Source organism: Halichoeres trimaculatus, unplaced genomic scaffold (assembly GCF_033239565.1).
Source record: "Halichoeres trimaculatus isolate MK-OKI-2021-1 unplaced genomic scaffold, fHalTri1.1 fHalTri1_scaffold_12, whole genome shotgun sequence".
Lineage (NCBI taxonomy): Eukaryota > Metazoa > Chordata > Actinopteri > Labriformes > Labridae > Halichoeres > Halichoeres trimaculatus.
Window position 1 is genome coordinate 22,492,976 of NW_027437190.1, and position 23,457 is coordinate 22,516,432.

General features: G+C 39.6%; 2 protein-coding genes across 3 annotated transcripts; both read right to left on the bottom strand.

Annotated features, from left to right (window-relative positions):
• Positions 1-4,397: 4,397 nt before the first annotated feature.
• Positions 4,398-9,576, bottom strand: LOC141800840 (T-cell surface glycoprotein CD4-like). Its single transcript, XM_074683657.1, has 9 exons — positions 9,295-9,576; positions 8,294-8,335; positions 7,960-8,121; positions 7,730-7,867; positions 6,917-7,141; positions 6,731-6,802; positions 6,463-6,596; positions 5,117-5,184; positions 4,398-4,904 (listed from the first exon to the last, which is right to left on the bottom strand). The coding sequence occupies exons 2-9, from the start codon at positions 8,319-8,321 to the stop codon at positions 4,817-4,819; spliced, it is 915 nt and encodes a 304-aa protein (XP_074539758.1). The 5' UTR covers positions 8,322-8,335; positions 9,295-9,576; the 3' UTR covers positions 4,398-4,816.
• A 560-nt stretch (positions 9,577-10,136) lies between these two features.
• Positions 10,137-23,457, bottom strand: usp5 (ubiquitin specific peptidase 5 (isopeptidase T)). Of its 2 annotated transcripts, none has more exons than XM_074683656.1 (20): positions 23,163-23,457; positions 22,443-22,571; positions 22,281-22,347; positions 22,056-22,183; positions 21,082-21,227; positions 20,676-20,860; positions 20,205-20,299; positions 19,060-19,253; positions 18,706-18,777; positions 17,454-17,541; positions 17,164-17,289; positions 16,931-17,084; positions 16,436-16,598; positions 16,258-16,346; positions 13,290-13,418; positions 12,816-12,959; positions 12,577-12,719; positions 11,521-11,671; positions 11,171-11,255; positions 10,137-10,664 (listed from the first exon to the last, which is right to left on the bottom strand). In XM_074683656.1, exons 1-20 carry the CDS (start codon positions 23,268-23,270, stop codon positions 10,571-10,573), a joined length of 2,490 nt encoding a protein of 829 aa, XP_074539757.1. In that variant the 5' UTR covers positions 23,271-23,457; the 3' UTR covers positions 10,137-10,570. The 2 variants fall into 2 exon arrangements, with proteins under 2 accessions (XP_074539757.1, XP_074539755.1); XM_074683654.1 differs by having other exon boundaries at positions 13,233-13,418.

Here is a 23,457-nt window from a genome sequence, read left to right on the forward strand (position 1 = left end):
AGCCGCAAAGACATTTAAAAACACGGTGTAAAATACAAAAGGACAATGTGGAAGAACATTGAAGCTTAGTTTGTAAATCTGTCGATAAGCAGATGAAAAGAGGATAATTGTTGAAATGACTTGAAACAGTGCACTGTGCGCCAGTGCTGCTATAAGGACCCAAGTGAGCCTGTTATTCAGGTGAAAAGGCAAATCTGTCAAACAATGAGGTTAGAGATTTTTGAAGCTAAAACAGCGTCATCAGACCAAACACAAGCTGGTGAGCAAATCATAATCGATCATGTTGCGTCTTAAACTCCTGAGCAGTCGGCACACTTTGTTCGTCTTCTCTGGAAGCTCTTTCGGACAATAACGGGTTAAAAAAGTTCTCACTTAAGGCAGTGAGTCAAACTTATGATTTTAAAATGGACTTTAAGATTTAATGAGTTAACACTAGTGGGTAGAAAGAACTGGGAAGATGTGACAAAAATGTTTGGTATCTGTCAAGACTCTGCACAGTCTCTATTTCAGCTACATCTCCCGCTCCAAGACAGGTAGATGTTATACAAGTATGAAACATTTTCTATTTAACGCCAAAAGAAAAGGCTGGTGTAAATTTGGAGATCTTTGATACCGGTAAAACAATGATGACACTAAAGTTAAGCTTGTCTGAAGGAACATGGAGGTTGTTAATGGAATGAGAAGAAAGAGCAAGCTGCTGAATTTAATTTTGGATATGCACAGGGCCGGCGTTAAAATCCTCTAATTCATCAGGGTTTAACTCTTAAATCAGCTCTTTAGTGCCAACTTTATTGCTTCCAGCGAGTTTCATGGACAGATAAAGCAGTTTATCATCAGCATATAACAATGAAAAAAGACCATATGACGGTGAATGATGAAACCTGATGGTAGAATACACACAAAAATAAGCAAATTGGACCTAGAATGATCCTTGGGGTACACCAGGAGATATTAACACAGTGGAGGGAACCACTCTGAGGCCAGTTAGGAAATTAATACTCAGTCTAAAGTTAAGCAATAAGCTTTGTGTATTAAAAGCTGCGCTCTGCTTTTACTGAACATAACCCCTTTTTTTTACAAGCTGCACATGATTGATGATTTTAATTATATTTCAACACACTTGAACAGATTACATTTGATACAAAGGATTGAGAGTTAAGAGCTGAATGTAAGCTTTACTGGTGTAGAAAAGGGTTGTGGTAGAGGGTTAGGGTTAGGTAGCCACATATTATGTGACTGACCGTGTCATTCAGCAGAAGAAATTCAAGTTGTTCACATGTTTACTGAGGATGAAGATGATGATAAAAGCACAAAAACAAACACGCACAAACATCACTGCCACACTAATCTGGAATATCGCAAATGTGCACAGATTCATTTTTAACTTTTTTTTTTCATATTACATCCAGTCCAGTATCACTCATTCATCATAACCAGTAGCAGCTTTTATTTTTGACAAAGTTCACTTTAAAACACAACGTCAGAAATCAAACTCCCAACGAGCTGGTCAAACACAAGTACCGATGTACTCTGTCGCTCGCTAATCCCACATTAATTGCTGGTTTTTCGCACAATCAGGTGCAAACATAGCTGCACTTTAAAGTTATATCCCATAACCATATAAATATATAACAGAAAGTTTCGTTTGTTCTTTTTCGTGTCATCTTATTGGTGTTTACTGGTGAATTACTGACTGTTGCATAAACTCACAAAAAGGAGATCAGCGGTGCTCTCTAACGACCTCTAAAATAACTCAGTTTCATGCATCATGGTTGTAAAACTGTGAAGCAAATTTGAGAAAACATCTGCCTCAGTTCAATTTATTATGCTTTTCAGCTGTTTAGAGAAGCAGTATGAAACAGCAGGCGTACAAAATTAAATCAAAAGCTGTTGCTCCTGAACACAAGTTAAATTTTGCATTATTTTGGTCTTATACAGACAATTATGAAGTCTGTGGTGTGTTGGGTCTGTGAGAGTGGCAGTACAGGAAGCAGTCTATGGTACTACTTTTAGTTAAATGTTACAAAACCTAAAATCTCTAATTATATTTTAAATTACCTAACTAAATGGTTGCCTAATGTCATTGGCTCTAAAGATGACGCACACTTATTACTTTCTTTAGTGTTTGCTTTTATAAAAAGCAGAGAAAGGATTTGTGTTATCTGTCATTAAAAACATACCTGTACAAAGCTCTGTGCCTTGTTGAAGAGCTGAGTTATGCTAATGTTTAGCTTTTACAACCATAGTATGGACTGCAGTATGCATGAACGGGTAATAAAATGAAGAACAATACAACAAACCTTCAGGCTTACATTAAGACACAAACAGCTATTTATCTACCGCTGGTTTACAGACCAGATAATACGACCCTGTACCTGTAACAGCAGCCATATTAAAGTTCTCTTATGAAACATTTTGTTAGGTAAAGAGGAAATTAGATAAAGGTAATTAAGGCACTAAAAGTTGAAACTCTTAATCTACTTACTGTTGGGTACTGCTGGATAGAGTTATTATTTCACAAGAAACACAGATAGTTTCCATCTGAGCAAATGACACAATCACCAACATTTATTGCAAAATCATCAAAATGTCTCTGGAATTATTGCACAACTTTGAATTCTCCTCTCACTCTTTAAGAAAGTTTAAAAACAAAATTATATTTTAAGAATTTCTGGGGGTTTTGAAATCCTTCTCAGGGCTGTTGTCATATGAGAAGACAACACAAAAAAAGAAGACCAAAGTGTTCAATCTACATATCAGTACTGATAGAATACCATTCTAAAAGGTTAGTGATGATACTATAAGAATTTTGATGAATCTGTTTTTTTTAAACTGGATATCACGGAGCATTTAGCTTGACTCTAGTTGTTTCTTGTGTCAGTAACAGAAGCAAAATCTGAATTATTGCCAAACACCAGACAGAGGCCGCGACAGATCAGTATTCTGAACAAGACAAAGAGCTTTAAAAATCTCCCCTCAGACAGGCTCAGATGTGAGTCCTCCAACCTTGCCCCTCAGTGCCCCTTTGGCTCCTCTCTCTGAGAGTGGATCTCGGTTAGCGGCTGGGAGATTTGTCAATGGCTTAAGAAGCAATTTGTATCCTCAGAGACCGACATATTGCTATTCTGGCATATGAAACTTCCCTTTACAAGAACAGCTCTTAACTTAGCTTCAAAATACATACAGTATATTCAGAAGTACTCACATGTGATGCTTTCAGCGCTGCATTGGGTACTTCTCTGACATTTGGTAGGCTGTAGACACTGCAGGTGTCTCTTTCTGTCGCTGTGTCTCTGTCACACACAGGAAGTCAGACATCTCTGTGATCCCATCCTTTCTGTCATGAACTAAAGGGATTGCATAGAATATTTTACTTAGCCACACACACACACACACACACACACACACACACACACACACACACACACACACACACACACACACACACACACACACACACACACACACACACACACACACACACACACACACACAAACACACACAGAGTTAGAAGTAGTGCTTGTAGACTAAAGCTTATAAAATGCAGGTGTGTTTAACACATATGGACATGCAGCATTTTTTCACTGCAGCATGTATCTCAATAAGTATGTAAATTTCAATGTATGCACACATGATTGTGAGTATCTGTGCATCTAAGTATGTCACATGTGACTCTGTGTTTTGGTGTGAAACAGGTGTGCACTGTGTGTTTCTCTGCTCTGGTGTTAACAGCTACAATGTCCTGCACCAGTTTTCCCAGAATACAAAGCTTCAGCACCAATGAAAGCACATTTTTAAGCATCATTTTAGCATGAGAGAAAATGCATTATCTCTGAAAAGTTTAACATGATAAGACATGATAAACTTCTTCATTTGGAGAAAATTAGAAAAAGTTAACTTTTAGCTGTGACTCCTGGGTAGTGATGTCTTATAGTTGCTGGTGTTCATGTAGAAACTTATTTTGTTATTCCTATAAAGTCCACAAGTTTGTTATGTGGTGTATCTTTTGAATGAACTATTTCCTTTTCAAAATATGACATTTTGTCATGAAATAGCTGTAGATGTTTATTGTTTTTATCAAACCATGTCTGTTTAGCTTTTTTTAATTCTTTAATTTCTGCAATCTTTCAAGGTCAATTTTAAACCGCTGCTTTTCTCCAGGTTTCCTCCTAATAAATTCATGTTCAATATAACTTACTTCCTGGGATTTATTAAATAAATAAATAAAACGTGACCAACTTTACCTTTGTTTATCTTCAAGGTTTATTACAGAAAAAAAACAGATACTAGATTTAGAAAAATATTTGATTTTTGTTTTTTACAACCTGCAGAAATAAACCAAAAGTATTCCAAAAAAAAAAAAAAAAACATCTGCCAAATACAGTAACATGTCAAACATAAGCAACTCAACGTAAGAGAAAGAAAAAAGAGAAAGAAAAAGAAAATAAAATTTCAACAGGAGTTGACAATGATGTATTCAAGGAAAGGCTTAGCATTTTAATATTCTGCATAAATGTAAAATAATAAGTACAGACTGTTGCTGCTCTCAGTTGCTGCTGAAGGCCTTATTTGCATTCAGCTCACCTGTTATATTTTATGAAAAAGCTCAAAGTGCCCACATCATTACATTTGATTTTTATTTTCATCAGGAACATTCAAAAGCCCATTTATATTCATGCCGTATTCACACTGACGTTCTCTTTCACTTGCTGCTCTCTTTTTCTTCATCTCTATCTCTTCCCTTCTTTTCTCTCACACTCCCCCCCTTTTTTCTTTTTCTGGTCTATCTTTCTTTTCTTCGACCTGCTTTTCATGTCACTCCATTAGCAGAGGTTGCCGAGGGAGGGCCACTGGCTTCACTCCTCGGCGTCCTTGCTGCGGTTTTGCTGCTACAGCTGCCGGGCTGTGATAAAAAGAGGAAAGAGGAGAAGTTTTCACACTAATTACAGCACAATAATGAAGGACTGGGTAAGAGGCACAGTGAAAGATGAAGGTCAAACAGTCATTAATATAACGTGAAAAGAGTCGATTAGAGAGCATCTGTAAAATGAGCAGAGATTACTGGAGAGGGGATAAAGAAATTTTACCAGATGAAAGTGAGTTAAGAACATTTACCGGTTACACTCGCAGTACTGTCGGGGCTTCATAGGCTGGTGGCCATTCTGCCTCCTGTGATGTTTTCTCTACAGCAAGAAGAAATTCACAGATGTAAAATTATTTTTCTCTACTTCAGTGACACATTCTCTCTCTAACATACATACATGAAACAGAGGAAATAAAATGCTCTTTCGTATATCTGAATGTACACATATCATAACAGTGTTGAACATTCACACTCACACTCTACATAAATGGAAGTAACCCCTCAGTCTGTAGGACAGGTTTCAGACATTTTTTTCTGCCCTGGAGATTTTATGACATCACAAAGTCACAGAGCTTCATCAGGGGAGGATCTAGAGGGGAGGGTACGGGTGGCTTGGGCCCCCACTTGGAATCTGATTGACTACCTCAGGTGCCATCCCAAAATCAACATCTTTGATTTTCCTGATCAAAAGTGGGATTTTTGTTCATATCAACTACTTGGGCTGTGCTGCAAAAGGCTGCTCATAACTCAACTCAATCTGTTATATTTAAAGCACATTTAAAACAAGCAATGTTGACCAAAGTGCTGTACAGATTAAAAGTAGCACAAATGACAAGATTCATTAATAGGACACATAAAAAGAGCAAACATAAAATGAAACATAATAAAATAAATTAAAACTTGATTAATATGATGCCAGATTCAACCTTGATTAAAAGCCAGGGAGATGAGGTGTGTATTGTTTTTTTTTTTTTGTTTTTTTTTTAGCAGATTTAAAAACCTAATTTGGTCTCACAGATCAGATATGCCAGCTACCTTTGGTTTTGTACCTGGTTTTGGGGTGACCAGCAGCAACTTACTGGATGATCCCAACATCCTGGCAGGGACACAACTTTCTTTGTATTTGATTAATAGAAAGGTGGGTAGCTGTTTGCCAGGGGACTTAAAAGCCCACCTCAGACCCACCTCTGCCTTATTACTTGCTAATCACAAGTCAAACAGAGCCAGCATTTCCTTCATGGTTCCTGCCATTGTTTAGCTTCTAAACCTCTTTTCATAATCAGAGATGTTGGGGTTTTTATGCAGTCAGTAGAAAGTATTGTCCATGCCAAACTGGATAAGTTAGTACCCCATTTAGGCCCCCAGGTCAAAAAGTCTGGATTTCAGAAGGCTGGCCAATCAAAAAATTGGGCTTGTAAGAAGAGGTGATTTAAAGAGACAGTACCTGTGATCACTTGTGTCAGAATGAGGCTATGCTGAGGTTTTATAGACACCAGTGGGATGAGAGTACAGGTTTTGTGATTTTTGCAGAATATAAATATCAAACTTTAATTTTATCCAGCATATGAAGATTCCCCGAAAAATCATTTCTCTTTACCTTTTTGCGTCTGATCCTCTTACACAAAACAATGACTACGACCAGCAGAAGGAAAACAACCAGGCTGCCAACTCCAATTGCAACCCAAATCCACCAGGAGAGCTTAAACTGTGAGGGTAGAGCTGTAGTGTCACCTGATTTAGCAGTGGAAACAATCCAATGAGAAAGAACAGGATGAATCAATAAGAGGTTTGTTCAACAAAGACTCTGTCTTCAATATGTGCTTAAAGGTGAAGAGATTTTATGAATTCTCACAAACAGTACGCACAGTTGATGCAGGCTGGATGAGAGACTTCTGGTGATTTTTTGGTGGGTTTTGCAACTGGTTTTGGAGGAGGCTCTAAAAGAAAAATTAATCAATAAATATTAAATGCTTTTGCTTCTGGCCAAAGGTGTGTGGCTTTTGCTGATATGAAAATCATCAGGAAAAAGAATTTGAATGGAAGTTGCCTACCTTTAACAACAATATTCAAGCTCTCATTGTAGGTCACTGAGCCATGGGTGAACAGACATACCCATTTCCCTTTGTGAGCTTTCTCTACAACACTGAGTTCAACTGTCCCTGACCCTGTTTGACTGCCATCTGGTTTCTTCCAATCCACTGTGGTGGAGCCTGCTACCTCACACTGGAGAGTAGCCGTACTGCCCAGTTGGAGACCACCAGAGGGATTGACTGAGACTGACAGAGAGGGACAACAGATGGAGAAAAATACAGTGAGAATCACAAAGATGGGAAGAACGGACTATTAGACATAATGAGCAAAAAGAAAGTCCAGTTTGGTATGTTGTGAATGACAGGACCGGAGCATCTGGATTTAGAAGATTTCTGAGAAAATGTCACTCATTTGATTTTAAACACAGTTTTATTTTGTGGCAGGTTACGATTCAGCCAAAAAAAACTGTTGCATGGAAGGATATAACTGTAGTTGGAAAATGCTCATTTCAAAGAGGAGGCCAAACAATCTGGGGTTGAGATTATATGGATTTGCATGAAAAAAAAAATCAATGGGAAATGTAGGATGCAGCTTTTCTTAAAGATAATGAGGGCGTTGATTTTATATACTCAAGGTTTTAATCAGTTGCAGCAAAAAAAAATCATCTTTCCTTACAAGTTCCAAAACAACTGCTTTAACCAAAGTTCAAAAATAGGAACTATGCCATGCTCTGCAGCATGACTGGTTGTTAATGATTGGTGGTCAAAGGATGAATCAAAACCCTGTGTTTAAATGATGACAAGAAAAATATTAATTTTTGCTTTTCTGTCTACCTGAGACAACAAGAAGTGTATGTTCCTGGGCTTTGCCATCGACTTGGCAAATGAACTTCCCACCATCTTCTTTCTTCACATCAGAGACTTCAAGAGTTCTGTCACTTGCCTTAGACCTTTTTGCAATTTCTCCACTGCCTGATTCAGAAAAAAACAAGATTTCATTTCCTGCAAAAGGGATGTTTCAAAAACAGAACATCATTATTATTTTCTTTTTTTTTCTTTTTTACCGTAGCGTCTCATGCCACTTTGTCCATTAACAGTGGCAACCATGCTTCCTCCATGTGTCCATACCAGTGTTCGGTAGGTGGAACTGACTTCACACCTGAATTTGGCAGTCTGTCCTGGTTTGGACAGGATCACTTTCCCAGCTGCAGAGAGTGCGCCCAGCACTGAGGAGACAGAGGATCATATTTATCAAGCCCCAAAAAAACATCTACACTTTTATGCATGGGTTAAAGAGTTTTAGAAACATGAAGAGATAATTTGATGGAGGTCACTGGTAACTGATACTCTTGACTTTTGGGGATATCTACAATATTTTACTGAAGTGTGTTTACTCACCAAAACCAAACAACATGACAGTTCTCATTTTCAAGTTTAGATCTGAAGATAGAAATATAAAACACACAAGTTCATACTTGTCAAGTTGAAAGACCAAAAAAATCCAAACGAAAAATCAAACAAAAGGGGAAAAAAATAACAGAAAAAAAAAAACAGACTTAAGGGTGTGAAATGGTATCTCTCGCCTGGAGACTGCACACAGCAACATGTGATGCCTAACCACTGATCTAGCTCTCGACTTCCTTCCTCTTCATATCTCTGGCATTAAAAATTAACACAATGCTTCGAAGATTTATCTCTGTAGGAGCTGAAGCAAATGTCACAGGCAAAGTTACAGCATATGCTTAAGTACTTTAATTTTGAATAAAAGTGTTGAGTAACTTATGGATGTAAAAAGAATTTAAAATATCCAATGTTTTCCATCGTACACTCAAAATATGAAATAGGCGATGTGAAGATAAATTCAGGTTGATTTTTGAATTTAACTAAAGAAAACAAACTGGGGAAAAAAGACAAGGCAATTATTTTTCCCTGTCTCAATCTGTCATCATAGAGAAATTTATTTAATTTTATCATGCTCTAGAAATCACCTCAGCCCGCTGGAATACTTAGATTTAACAATCCTCTTTTTTGAAGCTACAAATAATTTGCATTTTTCAAAATACAGAAAGACTTGCACTGCAAAACTTACATGCTAAAAATAAGTGTTTTTAGGATCTAGCTTGGTACACCGATATGAGAGAACTTGTGTTTTCTTCCACAGTTCAACGCTTGCAGTTCTCTTTGTAAAATCTTAAGTTACCAAAAAATTAATTTTTACTTCCCTAAAGTTCAGACAGAACCGATGATAGACACATACAAAATGGTTTCCGTATTCATTTTTAAGCAAAATTGGAAGATATGAACAATACAAAACAGAAAGAAAACTTCAGAGTACGGTGAAACTCGATCCAGTAATGTCAAATCACAAAATTATAACTTAAATCAGAAAAGTTGTTTACCTTGAGTTTGATCTCACCAAGTGTTTTTTGCTGTTATTGAGGGCCAAGGTATTTCTTCGTCCTCTCTGTGCCTCAGCTCAATGAAAACACCAGAACAAGGATTGTAAAACAGCGCAAGGCGGAAGACTTGTGAAGAGTAACTTGCACTATGGAAAATTGTAGGCCAATGCAAACCATAGAACCCTGTGGGCTTGCACGTCACGCCTGCACTCTCTGCAAAGCAGGCCTGGGATTCTTCACACCATGCAGTATTTACCTGAAGCTCAGGAATGTTCTGCAAAGTGGCTCAGAGTAACGAGCATTTAACAATATAAATCAGATTTTGCTGACTTCACTGAACATGTGACAGAAAGAGAACCGAAAGAAGAGACAGTGAGCAAAAAACAACACGCTGGTAAGAAAGAAAAGGGCAGAATGACAGAAAGACAATGCTTTATTTGTCACAGCAGAAGTAACAAAGGATTTGTTTGCAAAATAAAAACAAAATAAAGCAAATTTTTACCCAGATATCAACCTCACCAAACTTTTAAGAAAAAACAAATTGATTTGGTGTTTTCACTCTTTTTTATTTCCTTTTTTGTATCACACGTTGAGCTGTATTTTTATTTGATTTTCTGACATGTCCTCTCACCGGGGATATTACTGTCTGATTTCCTCACAGCGATGGGGAGAGGAAGAGGTGGTGCTGAGGTAAACAGGTGACACCAAAGTGCAACCGTCTGACAAAAGAAGAGTGGGCAGGAAGCAACATGTTGATGAGGAGAGGCAGTGACTACTGAGGGCAGTGAAATCAATAGTCTGATGTGGATTAATGGTGCTAATTGAGGAACTCTGAAATAAAAAGAGTGAGTGGACTCGGCAGCCAGCCGCTCTGATGTCGGAGGCCTGTTCTCTGAAGTGGGTAAACTCAAATATCTGGATAAATTTGCTTAATTTAAGCTCAAACAGGAGTTCTACTAGACTACAGGTGGTGCTCAGTTTACCCAGCCTTGTTGTCCAGATAAGTAACTCAATCAGCTTCTCAGAACAGGCCTGTGGTTTCATTTGAACAAAGGAGGAACCTTACCCCAACACCCCATCTGTATATCTGCACCCATTTATTGAACTGTGAATACGGTATATGCAGTCTGAGAGACTTATTTACACATTTGTCAGTTGTGAAGCGTGCCAGGGCATTTGTAAGAGCTTTGTGGAGTGCAACTAAGAATGCTTTTGTGTGTGTCTGTGTAAGCGTCCGCATTTCTCCCCCTTCACCAGAGTGTAGAGCTCCTTTGTCTCATTCAGCCACTCTCCGGTAGAAGTAGAGATATCCCAGGTCTTTGGGAGGTTTCTCAGAAGCACAAACCTTCTGATCGTTGAAGATAACCCACCTGTGAAGCAAAGATCCCTCAGTTAAAATGAGCCTGTTCATTTCAGTGCATTCTATTACAAGGAAATTAAATAACCACTCTCAAGTCATCAAAGTGACTTTTTCAGAGGTGTCCATTCATATAGATGCGGACAAATTTCAAAAACTGAAAAAAAAGTTATCCAATTAATTTATTTTGGCAGATCAGTAATTTGCTTTGTCTTGACTTCAGCAGTGATAATTGTTCAGATAAGACTTGGAGTATAGTGCCCCCTGCTGAGGCACCTTACAATGAGCTACTTACGTACATTATAAAAGCTTTTTAAAACATGTCAAGAATAGATGAGCTGCTGAGCAGAGAGGATTATTATTATTATTATTATTTCTGAACATCAGCATAAACTAAAATTTCATGTGAAACTATGAAATTTAAAGACAGTTCTGCCTTTAATATTCACTTTACATCTTCAATTGGGAAAAAAATCCATTTACAGTAGAAAAAAAAGTGTGTTGAAAAGGAAAACTTACTGCTGATCCTTCTTGATGTGACAGACGTAGTGACCGCACATTGTGCTCGTCCCCATGTGACTGATGAAGGCAAAAAGCTCATACTCTGCACAAAGGAAAAAAAGAGAAGTCTTTGAAAATAGGAAATTATATGTTGATTACTGAAACAGAGGAAAGAAGAAACTCACCACACAGTTTAAGCTAGTTGGTTTGTTTTTAATAAAGCCTTTGTTTTTATTTTCATTTCAGTTAACTAAAATGTTTATTCAACTCTTGTTTTCATTTTTTCGTAAGTTTTCATTAACTGTAACGACCGTGGATGGAACATGTGCTCAGGTGGTGACAGTTTTGACTGCCTCCTCATGACTTACTGCCTGGTCCATCTCTGACGCGGGGTCCAGGTGGAGGGTCCCTGCCACCCTCACTCTCTGCTGCTGAGCGGCCGCCTTCTGACACGTCCATTGACTCCAGGTCGTCCAGGTGGGAGAAGATCCAGTCGACCGCCCGGTCCAGGACGTTACTCTATGAGAAGAAGATGATGTGAGAGACAAATTATTTAAGAGCTTTTGTTCAAATGTGTGATTTCGAGGCTGTCTGTGTAATATAAGTTATAGGGCTGGAAAAGACAGCTGCTAACTTTTCTTCAAAAGCTGCTTATCAAATGATGGACACAAACCTCAGAGAAGCTTTTAAGTGCCACTGAAATTAACATTTACAAAGTGCCACATTTTTGTAATGATGTCATTACAGAATAACTGCCAAAAGCAGAAGTCAACAGAGTCCTATTTAGCACATGGAGAAAACAGAGAAAAAGGAAGAGAAGTTGTGCGCCCTGTTTATTTTCTCTGCCTCAATGAGACACTAGAAGCTAATGATGGGACACCAACAGAAAAGAAACAGTGAACTTCATTTAAACATCTGAAGGGAAGGTTTGAGGATCACAAACATGTTACCTAGAGCTCTAACTAGTTCATGTATCAAGTGATCTACCAAAAATGAAACAGCAAGGACCTGCACCTGTCACTGAGGACAAAACTATCCAGACAGTTTTGTAAAAGCCACACAGGTGGTTACAAGCGTTTCTATTCCAAGTAATGCCTGTTAAGATTTAAGGCATCAGCTTATGTCTGGTAAACAAAAGCAATGAAACTATCACAAGAATTATAACGACACATTAATTAAAATTTTAGACATATTTCTTACCAAAGCTTCTAAGACAGCTTAGCTCAATAAAACTTAAAGGGAAATTTTGCCTTCCCTTTTTTTGAGGATTGAAAGCCTTGGTAAGTCTCCAAGAATCTGGCAACCCGAGTGCCTGAATAAAAAAGGAGCAGCTGTGCCTGTTTTGGCACAGTGCTACTTTTAGGCAAGTGGCAAGTAAAATTAGTCATATCTGCTTCTCCTACAGGACAGAGATTGATTCTAACCGTGGCTCGAAGTGCTTTGGTTGCCTGGTCCCGGCTGAAGCCCATGGAGACGATAGTTGCCAGGTGCTCCTCAGAGACGCTCTCTGTAGGTGTGGTCCCGGGGCCAGAGCTGCAGCCTGGCAACACCAGAGGGGCAGCGAAGTCTGCAACCAATCAGATAGAGAGGAGATCATGAAGAGTGAGGGAGACAGACTGATTGATGATTTCGTTTTCAGGCCAATTCCCACAGCTCTGCACACCTGGGTCGTCCATATGGCTCATTATCCAATTCGTGGCAGCATCGATTCCAGTGTTGCCAGTGTAGTACACTGCTTTCCTGCAGGCCTCGAGAGGGAATCCCATTTCACATAACTGGGACACTGTGGAGTCATCCAGAACCGGAGCTGAAAAAGTGCAGAGAAAAAGTTTTCTCCTGGGTACGCTTTGGAACGAGGATATCACTTTTTAATTCAATTTGAACAAAAGATTCAAAACCAAATGAACAAATAAATATACATGGCACAATCACCTTAACTCATTTGACATAATAGAAAGCAAAAAATATGGCAACAGAAGGACGCAGGGAACAGAAAAGACAGAAAGGAAGAAAAAGATGAAATAAGGTGGGGCAAATAAGAGGGGGAGGAAGTAAAGAGCAGAAAGACAGACAGACTAACACAGCAGTGGGGAGTAGAGTGAGTCGTCCTCCTCGTTGCCATGGAAACCCAGGATACCTTTAACCTCCACATCTGGTGTCATGAGTGGGGGCGGGGCCACCTCTGGAAGAAGCTCCTCCCCTGGCTGTTGGCCGGTTGCACGCAGTGCGCTCAGGTCCAAAGTGTCAGGGACATCAATGCTCACGTCTGTGAAGAAATGTATCAGCAATTTAAGCATCTTTCATCATGTCACAATTCATGGTAGACTGTCTTTTTAGAAATAAATGAGGAATGAATTGAAAACAAGAAGCTGAACTTATTTCACAACACTGAACTTGACACACAAATGCACCTTAGTATCTAAAAATCTCTTGAATGACACGTTACATAATCATTCTCTGACATGCTGTGACATTCCCCCACTCATGAATGTCTAACTGTAAAAATGTATTAATACACACTGAGTTCCTCCTCAGGCTGAGTGGGTTTCAACTGTGGGATCTCCTCCCACCTGTGACTGGCCAGTAAATCTGTGAATCCACAGCTAATAAAAGTCTGGAGCTGCACGTATCTTGCTCCGTGATTACACCCAGGAGTGAGTGTGATGTGTAAGTTACTTTGTCAGCACTGAGTCCATTCCCCTTTTTGTATGCAAGAAGTGATTCTACGATTAAGCTTCAACAAACAACTTGTTACGCAGCTACCTGGCAGAAAGCACTATTGAGAAAAGCAGAAACTTTTGTTCCAATTTCTTTTATGCCTTTCAAGGTAATTAAAGACATTCTGGGGATATTTTGTGATAGGTATTCAAGCATGTCTACGTAGAGAACAAGTTGGGTTGTTATGATTTCTGTACTCTTATCTGCACAGGACCAACCTGTTTTCCAACAGCTGCAAAAGCAACAATCTAGAGACAGACTTTTTTAAAATTCCCTAAAAACACAATGTTCTCTTCTCTTAACCAAAAATACACTCTAATAAAAGAAATCAATCGAAAGCCAAGCGTTAGCACAAATGACTTGACTCTAAAGCAGACGAGTTCTGACCTTGTTGTGCAGCCATGAGGAACAAATGTGAGTGTTAACTTCTTGCTCAGTGTTGACCCATTGTGTCATGAAAACAGGAGGGATGGATCAGCTGGAGTTGTGAATGATTGTGTCAATGTTAAACTCTATGCCTGTTTGAGTAAAGCCTCAAATACATCAGATACTTCTGCAGTCCGACTCCATTCCTTTGCGTGTTCACTACATTTGTCAACTTACATCAGTAGTGTGTTTAGTGCTGCTCGATTTGGGGAAAAGGTGCAATTGGCGATTAGGTGGACAATATTGCGATTGCGATTGTGCTTGCGATTTAATAAAAAAAGTTGTGTCATGAGTCTACAGACTTGCTTGGTTATCATGGAGAAAAATCAAGAAAAAAGCAGAGATAGATTACTGAGGATTTTAATTGTGTAATAATTCTCAAAATATCCAAACTTACTGTATACAAACAACAATGTACAGCACAACAGAACTGTTTTGTTTGTATTCAAAATAGCACATTTATGCCACTTTTGCTTTGCACCACGCTCCCCTGCCCACCCTGAAAAATTCTCCTCCTCCTCTACAATCAAAGCCAGTAAAGGCCCAACTGTATGATGTATGGAAATGACCTCTTGTGTGATTTTCCTGTGATGTGAGGTGATTGAGTGAGAGATTGTAGATAATGAACATGTTTAATAATTTGTGACTAGAAACCCTGTAGTGCAGTGGTCCCCAAACTACGGCCCGGGGGCCGGATACGGCCCGCCACCCCATTTTGCCCGGCCCCCTGAACAATACCAGAGGCACATTATGATTGTCTGTTTTTCAGTCCAGCCACGTGATCGAGACTTACTTGCATAGAACGTAACTTTCTATTCCACCCTTCTGCAGTTTGTGCCCTATCTGAAACCCCTCCCTTAAAAAAAATAAATCCTGTTATACAAACAAACTGGTAGTGAAATGTATTGTGCTGGTAGGTGATGTATCACTTTGTTTGGTTTCTTAGCCTGCTTGCTTTCTGGTTTTCACAGTGAAGTTAATGACAGAGAGAGCTGGTGTCTACAAGAAAGTTAACATTTCATGTTTTTTTTTTCTCTGTGAAAAACCTGAAACGGGTTATTTAATTATTATTCAATTCATAAATAGTGTTATATATTTCATTCATGCTGTTATTATTTTTTTTCTGATTTTTTTTTTCCTTTCAAGATCCCAGAAAGGATTATTAATATTTGGTAATGTGTGGCTTGCTGGGAAACAGTAAATATTTACGTTTGGACACCTCTGCGATTGTCACACTATTTTTTTACAAACTGACCCCGGCCCCCCATTAGAGAGAGGAAAAGTTGTTTGGCCCTGTCGGGAAAAAGTTTGGGGACCCCTGCTGTAGTGTGTGTGGGGTGCTCCCAGGGGAGCCAAGTGCACACAGCGTGTGATGTCACATGTACCAGAGCAAAGCCAATCAAGACTAAGGCTGACTCAGCTGACTGATCAAAGAGGAAGTGAGAAATCTTTCTATAATACTTGGGACAACTTTACCTACCGCTGGCTTGCGCTCCAATGCATACACCCCACATTCTCGTCTCCATGACTTTTTCCATAACCACTTCTCTTTATTATGAGTGTAATTTTTTTTAATTTAAGAGGCTGAAAACAACCATCATTGCTTTTTCCTGTTTGTCTGTCTTTTTTGTTTGCACTGAAGTCACGTTTTACTTGGCAAGATTTGGAATATTGAGTGTGAGTGTGAAGAAACGGATACTCTGCTGAAGAATTGGTTAGTATGTGGTTTGCTCCAATGCGCACACCACACACTTAAAGATCAGAAGAGCAAGATCTTGTGCAGTTTGTCTTTTGTTATCATCAGGTATGTGCTCCCTAAATGTGTGAAGGTACAAAGAATCCTTTAATGTGTGCTAGCCTTCACACGAGGTAAGATATACTGTGTGAACGCCAAAACAGTATATACTTTCGTACAAATCAAGAAAGTTATTTCTTCCCTTTATCATAACGTACTTACTCACCCAGTTTTTTAGGCACCCAGTCGAGGCCAAAGGTGAACTTCTTTATCTGTATGACCAGGTGGTCAGGGAAGGAGGCAAAGCGGGTCGTTCTAAAAATCAGACAAAAGCTGACATTAGTAAACGTATGTAAGAAATACAAGTATATGAAAAAGCTCTGTCAGCGTGTGTGTCTGCATACTTGGTAGCAGTAGTCTTAGCCTGCATGGCTGAACTCCAGAAGTCTGTAAGGATCTCTGGTTCGCTGAGAGCCGCCATGCAAGCTGTGAAGGGGATTTGTGCACGCACTGTTGGGGCTGATGAGTCCCCCTCCTCACGCCGGCGCTCTGCCTCCTGGAGTTCCTCTGTTGGTGACAAAGCACATATTTACTAACCAAAACTTTTCCACAACTTCATTTGAGCATTCAAACAAATTGTTATGAATCTAGTGTTACAACTAAGGATGAAAGAGGATTTACAAAAGTCTACGCCCCTAACTTTACACATTAGGACTTGCTGATTGCACTTCTAGTTAACTGTATTTTTAAATCTCAGGTTCAAGAAAATGTGATGCAAATTCTGTTCTCTTGGCTTAGAGTGATGAGTGAAAATTTCCCAGCAGTTTTTTTTCTGGTATGTTGGCCATTGAACAGTACAGTACAGCATCATAAGACCTTATATCAAAGTAAGTCTTTACCTGTGTTTGTAGCCTGGTCCATGGGCACAGGCAGCTGGACAATGTAATCCACCCGCTGTGTGTACTTAGCTTTTTGTGATTGCTCACACACAATCCTCTCCTCCACCAGAAATCTGAAAGCTTCGGAGGGGTTTAACCCAGAGCGACAGTTCCTCTGTTAAAGAAAGTAAATAGTGGTGTAAAGACACGGGCTGAGAAATAAAGACAGCAATAGGGTAAGAGTGTCACTTTACCTCAACCATGTTTATGAAGTGCAATAAAAACTCCTGAGCATCCTGTTGTCGGTTGGTGGAGAACTCTGGGTGGCCCCGGCCAACAAGTGCTTTGAACATTCTTGGTGCAATGCCAATTTGGTCTCCCTGCAAACAAAAGCATGAGTATGGACTGTCTAATTCCTCAACAGGACCGCTTGGTATTTGGTAGATCACACTTATTATCTCCAAGTGTAAATTCCACAGCTTCCATGAATTTCTGTCAAACCTAATATTTGTAAATCCACTACAACAGATTTTTTTCATCTTACCCTGGGTTCAGATGAATCGTTCTCATCTCCAGGGTCTGGTGCTGGTTTGGAATAGTCGCCTGACAACAGACCGTAGCCCAGCTTGGCTCTGTGATAAACAAACAAAGCTGACATCACTACACATCCAACAATAAACCAGAGTCTAACACAGGAGGAGGATTTGGATATGGGCCTGGATATATTTTTGGCTTCAAATAACATAGTGGAGAATGTCTCCTTATCACTTGTGGGATTAATTTCTCTGTACAGCAACAACTGTAGAGATTATTTAGAATAAGGCCACACACTCATAAAATTCAGAGAAATAGGATTATGGTGTGAAATACTTTAGTGTCGAGTCACTGCAAAGGATGTAATAAAAAAAACACTGTAGACATAACCAGAGCGAGATTTCACTTTTGTTTTCAGACGAGATCAGATATGCAAGAGTCTCAGGCCCCGTTTACATGACGCCGAAAACGGTCGACTCCGCAAACATTTCGTTGCGTTTTGGCCTTCCGTTTAGACGAGACCACGTTGCGTTTTCAGTGAAAACGCAAACTTTTGAAAACGCTCCCCAGAGTGGAAAGATCTGAATCCGCTCCTCCATCCAGCTTCGTGTAAACACAGAGCGGAGCGTCTCAGGGTGAAACGCTGACGTCACCGCATGCACACTCGCAGTTTCAGGTGAAGGCTCCGCGCTCAGCCACATTTCCAGTTGAGCCAGTAGGTGGCGGTAATGCGCGTTATGGTTGGATTGCCGACCGTCTCACACAACAAAACGGCAGAAAAAGAAAGAACAGAAGAGGAGACTTGTCCTCCTGGAGTCGTATGAACGCGGATCGTTTTCACGCCGTCCTCATGTAAACGCGGGTGGCTTTTGAAAACGCAAAGGAAGAATCGTTGCGTGAGTCTCCGTGTAAACAGGGCCTCATTCTTTTGTTGAAGTACTCAGCACAGTGTCACGCTAAAAACACCTGTTGATATCTCTAGAGTACCTTAATCCAAGACAACTTTATACAATCAAATTTACATACGGAAAAAAAATAACATTGCAAATTAGCATTACCATGAGAGAGGTCTGCATACATTGCTAAAAAAATGGCATGTGGATATTTTTTTGCAAATAAATACAAGCATGTAAAGTTCATGTTTTTTTTTTTATCAAACACCATTTTGTTATACTCAAACAGAGTCATGTTTCCAGCTATGCAATGATCATATATAACAGCATGTCACAGAAAAAAACCAAACACAAGGAGAGAACACTCACACTTGGGTTTTGAAGTCCTGGGTCGGGTCACTTGGGGCTTCATCAATGATCTTGTCAATGTTTGACACATATCTAGAAGGCATGAGAAGAAGGGCTTGAATCAAGGTCTGATATTCAGTAAAATAATGGTCTGAACTGGATAAAGTGAACAGTGTATGCTTTTCAAGGAAAATCGAAGGAAATCAGCTATGGTTAATTCACCTCTGCTGCTTTGATAACCAGACTAAAATAATATTTTCATGGCTGTCTGCAGGAGGAATTTAACTGTGTTTTGTGCAACAGAGCAACATGATCATCATAACAAGTGGCTGGGGTTAGAAGAAGTGGGACATAAGTAAAAACAAGAGTACTAACTTGCTCTGGAAGTCCGGGACAGTGAAGAGCACTTGCATGACAGAGTTGAGGTAGCAGCTGTTGCCCAGGTTTTTCATGCCAGTCAGGCCGGGGCCAAACAGAGGCCGGAGGGTGGTCCCTGACTCCTGGATCACCTCCCACTCCCCTACACGCTGGTTCACAGCAATCTCCAGCTCCGTCATCGTCCGCTCGGTCTAAAAAAGCAGAGGAGTAGAGGAGATAAGAGAAAAAAGGATGCAGAGTTGCAGGGTACAAGTAAAGCAGACAAAATCCAAGACAAATTTTCGGGGTGGTGAGCAAACTCAGCCCATTTCAATTAGAAATGACAGCAGGCCGATGAGAACAAGACTGCAAAACATATCATCACAACGCTAAGAGCTGCATTTAGTCTTCTGCTTGGCTGAAGCACAATTCCTCCACCCCCTGTCTGAGCAACATCATTATGCGTGTACAGAAATACATTAGCAATGCGAGAAACAACATTACAGTGCACAGTGAGAGGTACAGAGATCTTAAACTGTGACAACTGTGTAAGCTGTTCTCTGCATTAGAGAAGAGGCAGGTGGCAGAGAAATTGATGGCAGCAGGGAATCTGAGCGAAAACAGGTGTGGAGGAAAACATCTTCCACCGTAAAAGGAGGCAGACTTAATAACGTATCAACTAATGAACAGATGTATTTATTAAAGTAATCTCTAAATTCCTCAAAACAATACTATGATTATACTTTGAAGAATGTTTTATGTAAATATCTACTAAAACAATAGTTGAAGACAAGCAAAAAAGACCAAACAGATTTCAAAATACACAACAATATCAGTTACGACGGGCTCTCTACTTCTGCAGCTACAATTTCAGAATACTTAGAAATATCATATAATCAATAGCTGCTCTGAGGCAGAGACATCCATAACAAGCTGGATGTCTGCCAACAGGAAAAAGGCCAATATATCTGATTGAATTTATGACATCTAAATCAGAAAACAGAGGCTTGAGCAAAATTTCCAACTATGAGAAGTTGACAGAAATTGATACAGTGAATCAAAGAGGAAAATTTTGCAGATTTCATTTTTTATCTCTATAAATGACAGAAATATGTCAAATAAGAATCTGTTATCATTAAATACTATATTGTTGCAGAACTTGCCTTCTCCATGGTCATCATGTCAATGCCAAAGTGAGATAAATGCTCTGGTAACTTGGAATCCAGCACCATGTCATCCTCATCATAGGAATACACATCTGGTCACAAAAACAGAATGGCAATGAAAGGCAATGAAGCATCAGGCCTCCGACAACAACACACACCGTACAGCATTAAGTGCATAATCAGTGTCAATCATAGCTCCACCACAGCTACGTTATGCCCTCAAAGGCCAAGTGAAATCCATTATAGATTATGCCTTTCATGCTCCCAGAAACCATCTCGTGTTTTTTCCCTAGAAGTTAAAAAAGCTTTTTGAGACATTATCAGAAATCATAGAAAAAGTGAAAACACTGCTTTAAGAAGATAAAAATGCCTTTTCATGGATGAATAGTAAAAGGCTGTCTGTCTGAAAGGACCAAGGAAAGTTTAATTTCTTTATTTTTTAGAAAGGTCTCGGAGTGGCTTTCTTACCAGCTCCATCGGGAGTGATGGTACCAAGTTTCACAGCTAGAGGATATCCCGTCTCCTGATAGTGGAGAAGAGCGTGGTTGTTTCCCCCTGAGCCATCAAAGTACCTGCGACCACACAGAACTTTACCGTCCGTCAGGTTCATCCAAATGTTCTCCTGCAGGTCACACACTTCACACCGCCAGCCACTATGATGAAGCAAGAAAAGACACACAAACTCTGAGCAGCTATATCTCTACAAATTTTTAGAACAACAACAGAATAACACCAAAGAGAACACTCCTGCGTCTTTTATAATCAATTAAGATAGTTATCATGTTTGCAGTTTTGCACATTATTCTAGCATTTAAGAGCCAAACATGGTAGAAGATGTATCTAGGTGTGTATGCTGGTTTAACATATGGCTCACCTAGGAGGGATCTTGACTCCGTTGTCTAGCTGTTTAAGATCAGCGGCATGCCTTGACTCCTGTCTCACCTCTCCATCCCACTGTTGAACTTGTAAGGCATGAGAAACTGAGTCGGCTGTCATGATTCCAGCCATTGAGAGGGACACCTTGATGGGAGTAATTTGAATAACAGGAAAAAATTAGACCTAGGTTACAACTCATTCATGTCAAAAACTTAAGCTAGATCACTAAAGGTAACAAAGTGAAGATCCTGAACATGTCCTAAGATCAAGGAATGGGTGTATCATGTGAAGCCCCACTTTTTTGGTGGTATTGTGTACTTTAAAACATGGCTGTGTCTACTGTGACCATGGTAGGGCTGTACAATAAATATAAACCTAACAAATAACAGAATTCTGATCCCCTTATTAACATCATACTGTCCTTGTCCATTGTTTGCATTTTCTTTTCTTTTATTTTGTTAATGCTAGGAATGTGATTCTTTTGGATTTAAGTTTGATTTTTGATTTGCCTACTTCCACGAGAATCAAATACCTTTATGATTTTAAAAGAATGGGGTTATAAGCCGCAAAGGGCAAAAGAACATCAAGGGCCCAAAATGTTAAATGATGATATATAAGGGGTTCAAAGAAGAAACCATCCAATTACACAGCCTTAAGTACTCTGTTTCACTGTGTGAGAGAGAGGATGTGCATTATAAAATCACACTGATTAAAAGAGCACTATATTATTTGGAAAATATCAAAAGTTGAATATATCTAAAGAAACCTTGTCAATGAACTATGAGGGAAGAAAGTAAAAATAAAATCAAAAAAATAGTAATTGAAACTGAGGTAGAATGTCCAATAAATCAAGATATAGATTTGAGATCATACTGCCAAGCACTACATTATAGTATGATGCCAGTGTGATAACTGATGGACCTCTCACAGAGTAACACAATTTCTCTTGCCAGTAACACACAGATTTCTTACACGCTCTTTCACTACATCAGGCATGGTAGCAAGGTCATCCGATGTCACTTCCTGTCTGTCAGGTAGAATTACCACCTTGACATCTTCTTCATACAGCTCCTGATCCACGTCAAAACCACCTTCAATACCTGAAAATACCCATAACAAGAGGAGAAATATATAGATAAGTTTCAATAGAGAACAGCTACATAGTCTCTCTGTATCCCTGTTCTCTCATGATCTCACCTATAGCCAGTCTGGTGGGCTTTTTCTTAGGTGGGTGTCCAGATCCAGAGTTGTTATCTTCTTCCTTCTGTGAAAATCAAAGAGAATATCAATCACTTTGGACAATGGTTTGACTGACATACTGAGAGGCTGGGCTGACATAATGCAGAAAGATCCACTCACCTTTGCCTTGCGAGTCCTGGTGATGTGAAAGTAAGCTCTCTGGCCGGTCCGAGCATGATGCCTGTCCACATACTTGCTCCCAAAGCCCAGGAAACTGTTCATACACACATACAGGCCCCCCTCACTTTCCTGTCAATCAAAAAGAAGCATTATGAAACATTTATATTTTCTACAGTTATTATTCCCAGTGAGACACAACAAGGGTACTTTTGGGCATGTTGGGGCTATGTAAACGACATAACCCTGTCAAATTATCTGTTATGTTCTGTGCAGTTAGCATTCTTGTCAGTCGGCTAACGGTTGCAATTCAGCATAACAAAGGTTTAAAGTAAAGAAATAAAAAAAACATGAAACCTCAATTTCGAGACAGAGGTATAATACGATATTTAAGGTTACAAAAACATTAGTAGTGCAAATACAGAACCACGGTTATGAACATCAGACAACAAAGCTAGCTCCCTTGATAGTTTGACAGCAGCCCATTTTCACTATCACTGCTAGCTAAACGGCTAGAGAAGCTAAGTTTCCATTACAGTGCATAATTAGCCTAGCTTGAAGCTAGCATGCTAGTGAGTTGAATCATTTAGGAAGCTATTGCATTTAAGTTAGACAGCTACACCAAAGTATTTCTGAGACAAATTCAGAGACGATGTAATGCAATAACACAGGGAGCATCAATGTTTTTGTAAAACGTTTTGATTTGTAAAGGAGGTGCCTCACCGGCGAGGAAAATGACAAGGCGCATTCGTCTTTGTGGACACGGTCCCCGGGCTTCGGAACCCGAATTGTGGACAAAGCCGACATCAAAACCTCACCAACATCTGCCATGACAAGCTATCTAGCTGCGTCTATTAACGGGACACTTGCTCCTTTGACTTTGGACCCCCAGCCTCTTAATTCCCCAGCTCGTGGTGTACCCGTTGTTTAGCCCGTCTTCAGCTGTCTGTGTTCGGTTGAATGAATCATGAGATGCTACCTTGTGTTGAGGGAAGGCCGACCGAACTCTAGCCCGCAC

Excerpts from the sequence above, each read along its gene's own strand:
- LOC141800840 (XM_074683657.1), bottom strand. The coding sequence starts at position 8,321 with ATGAGAACTGTCATGTTGTTTGGTTTTG. Across the intron at positions 8,122-8,293 it reads TGTCATGTTGTTTGGTTTTG|TGCTGGGCGCACTCTCTGCA; the intron begins GTGAGTAAACAC and ends CTGTCTCCTCAG. Across the intron at positions 7,868-7,959 it reads AAGTGGCATGAGACGCTACG|GCAGTGGAGAAATTGCAAAA; the intron begins GTAAAAAAGAAA and ends TTTCTGAATCAG.
- usp5 (XM_074683654.1), bottom strand. The coding sequence starts at position 23,270 with ATGGCAGATGTTGGTGAGGTTTTGATGTCGGCTTTGTCCACAATTCGG. Across the intron at positions 17,542-18,705 it reads CAGGACTTCAAAACCCAAGT|AGCCAAGCTGGGCTACGGTC; the intron begins GTGAGTGTTCTC and ends TGTTTATCACAG. Across the intron at positions 12,960-13,232 it reads ACTCTACTCCCCACTGCTGT|CTCCGGTTCTGGATGACTCC; the intron begins GTTAGTCTGTCT and ends GCACTTTTTCAG.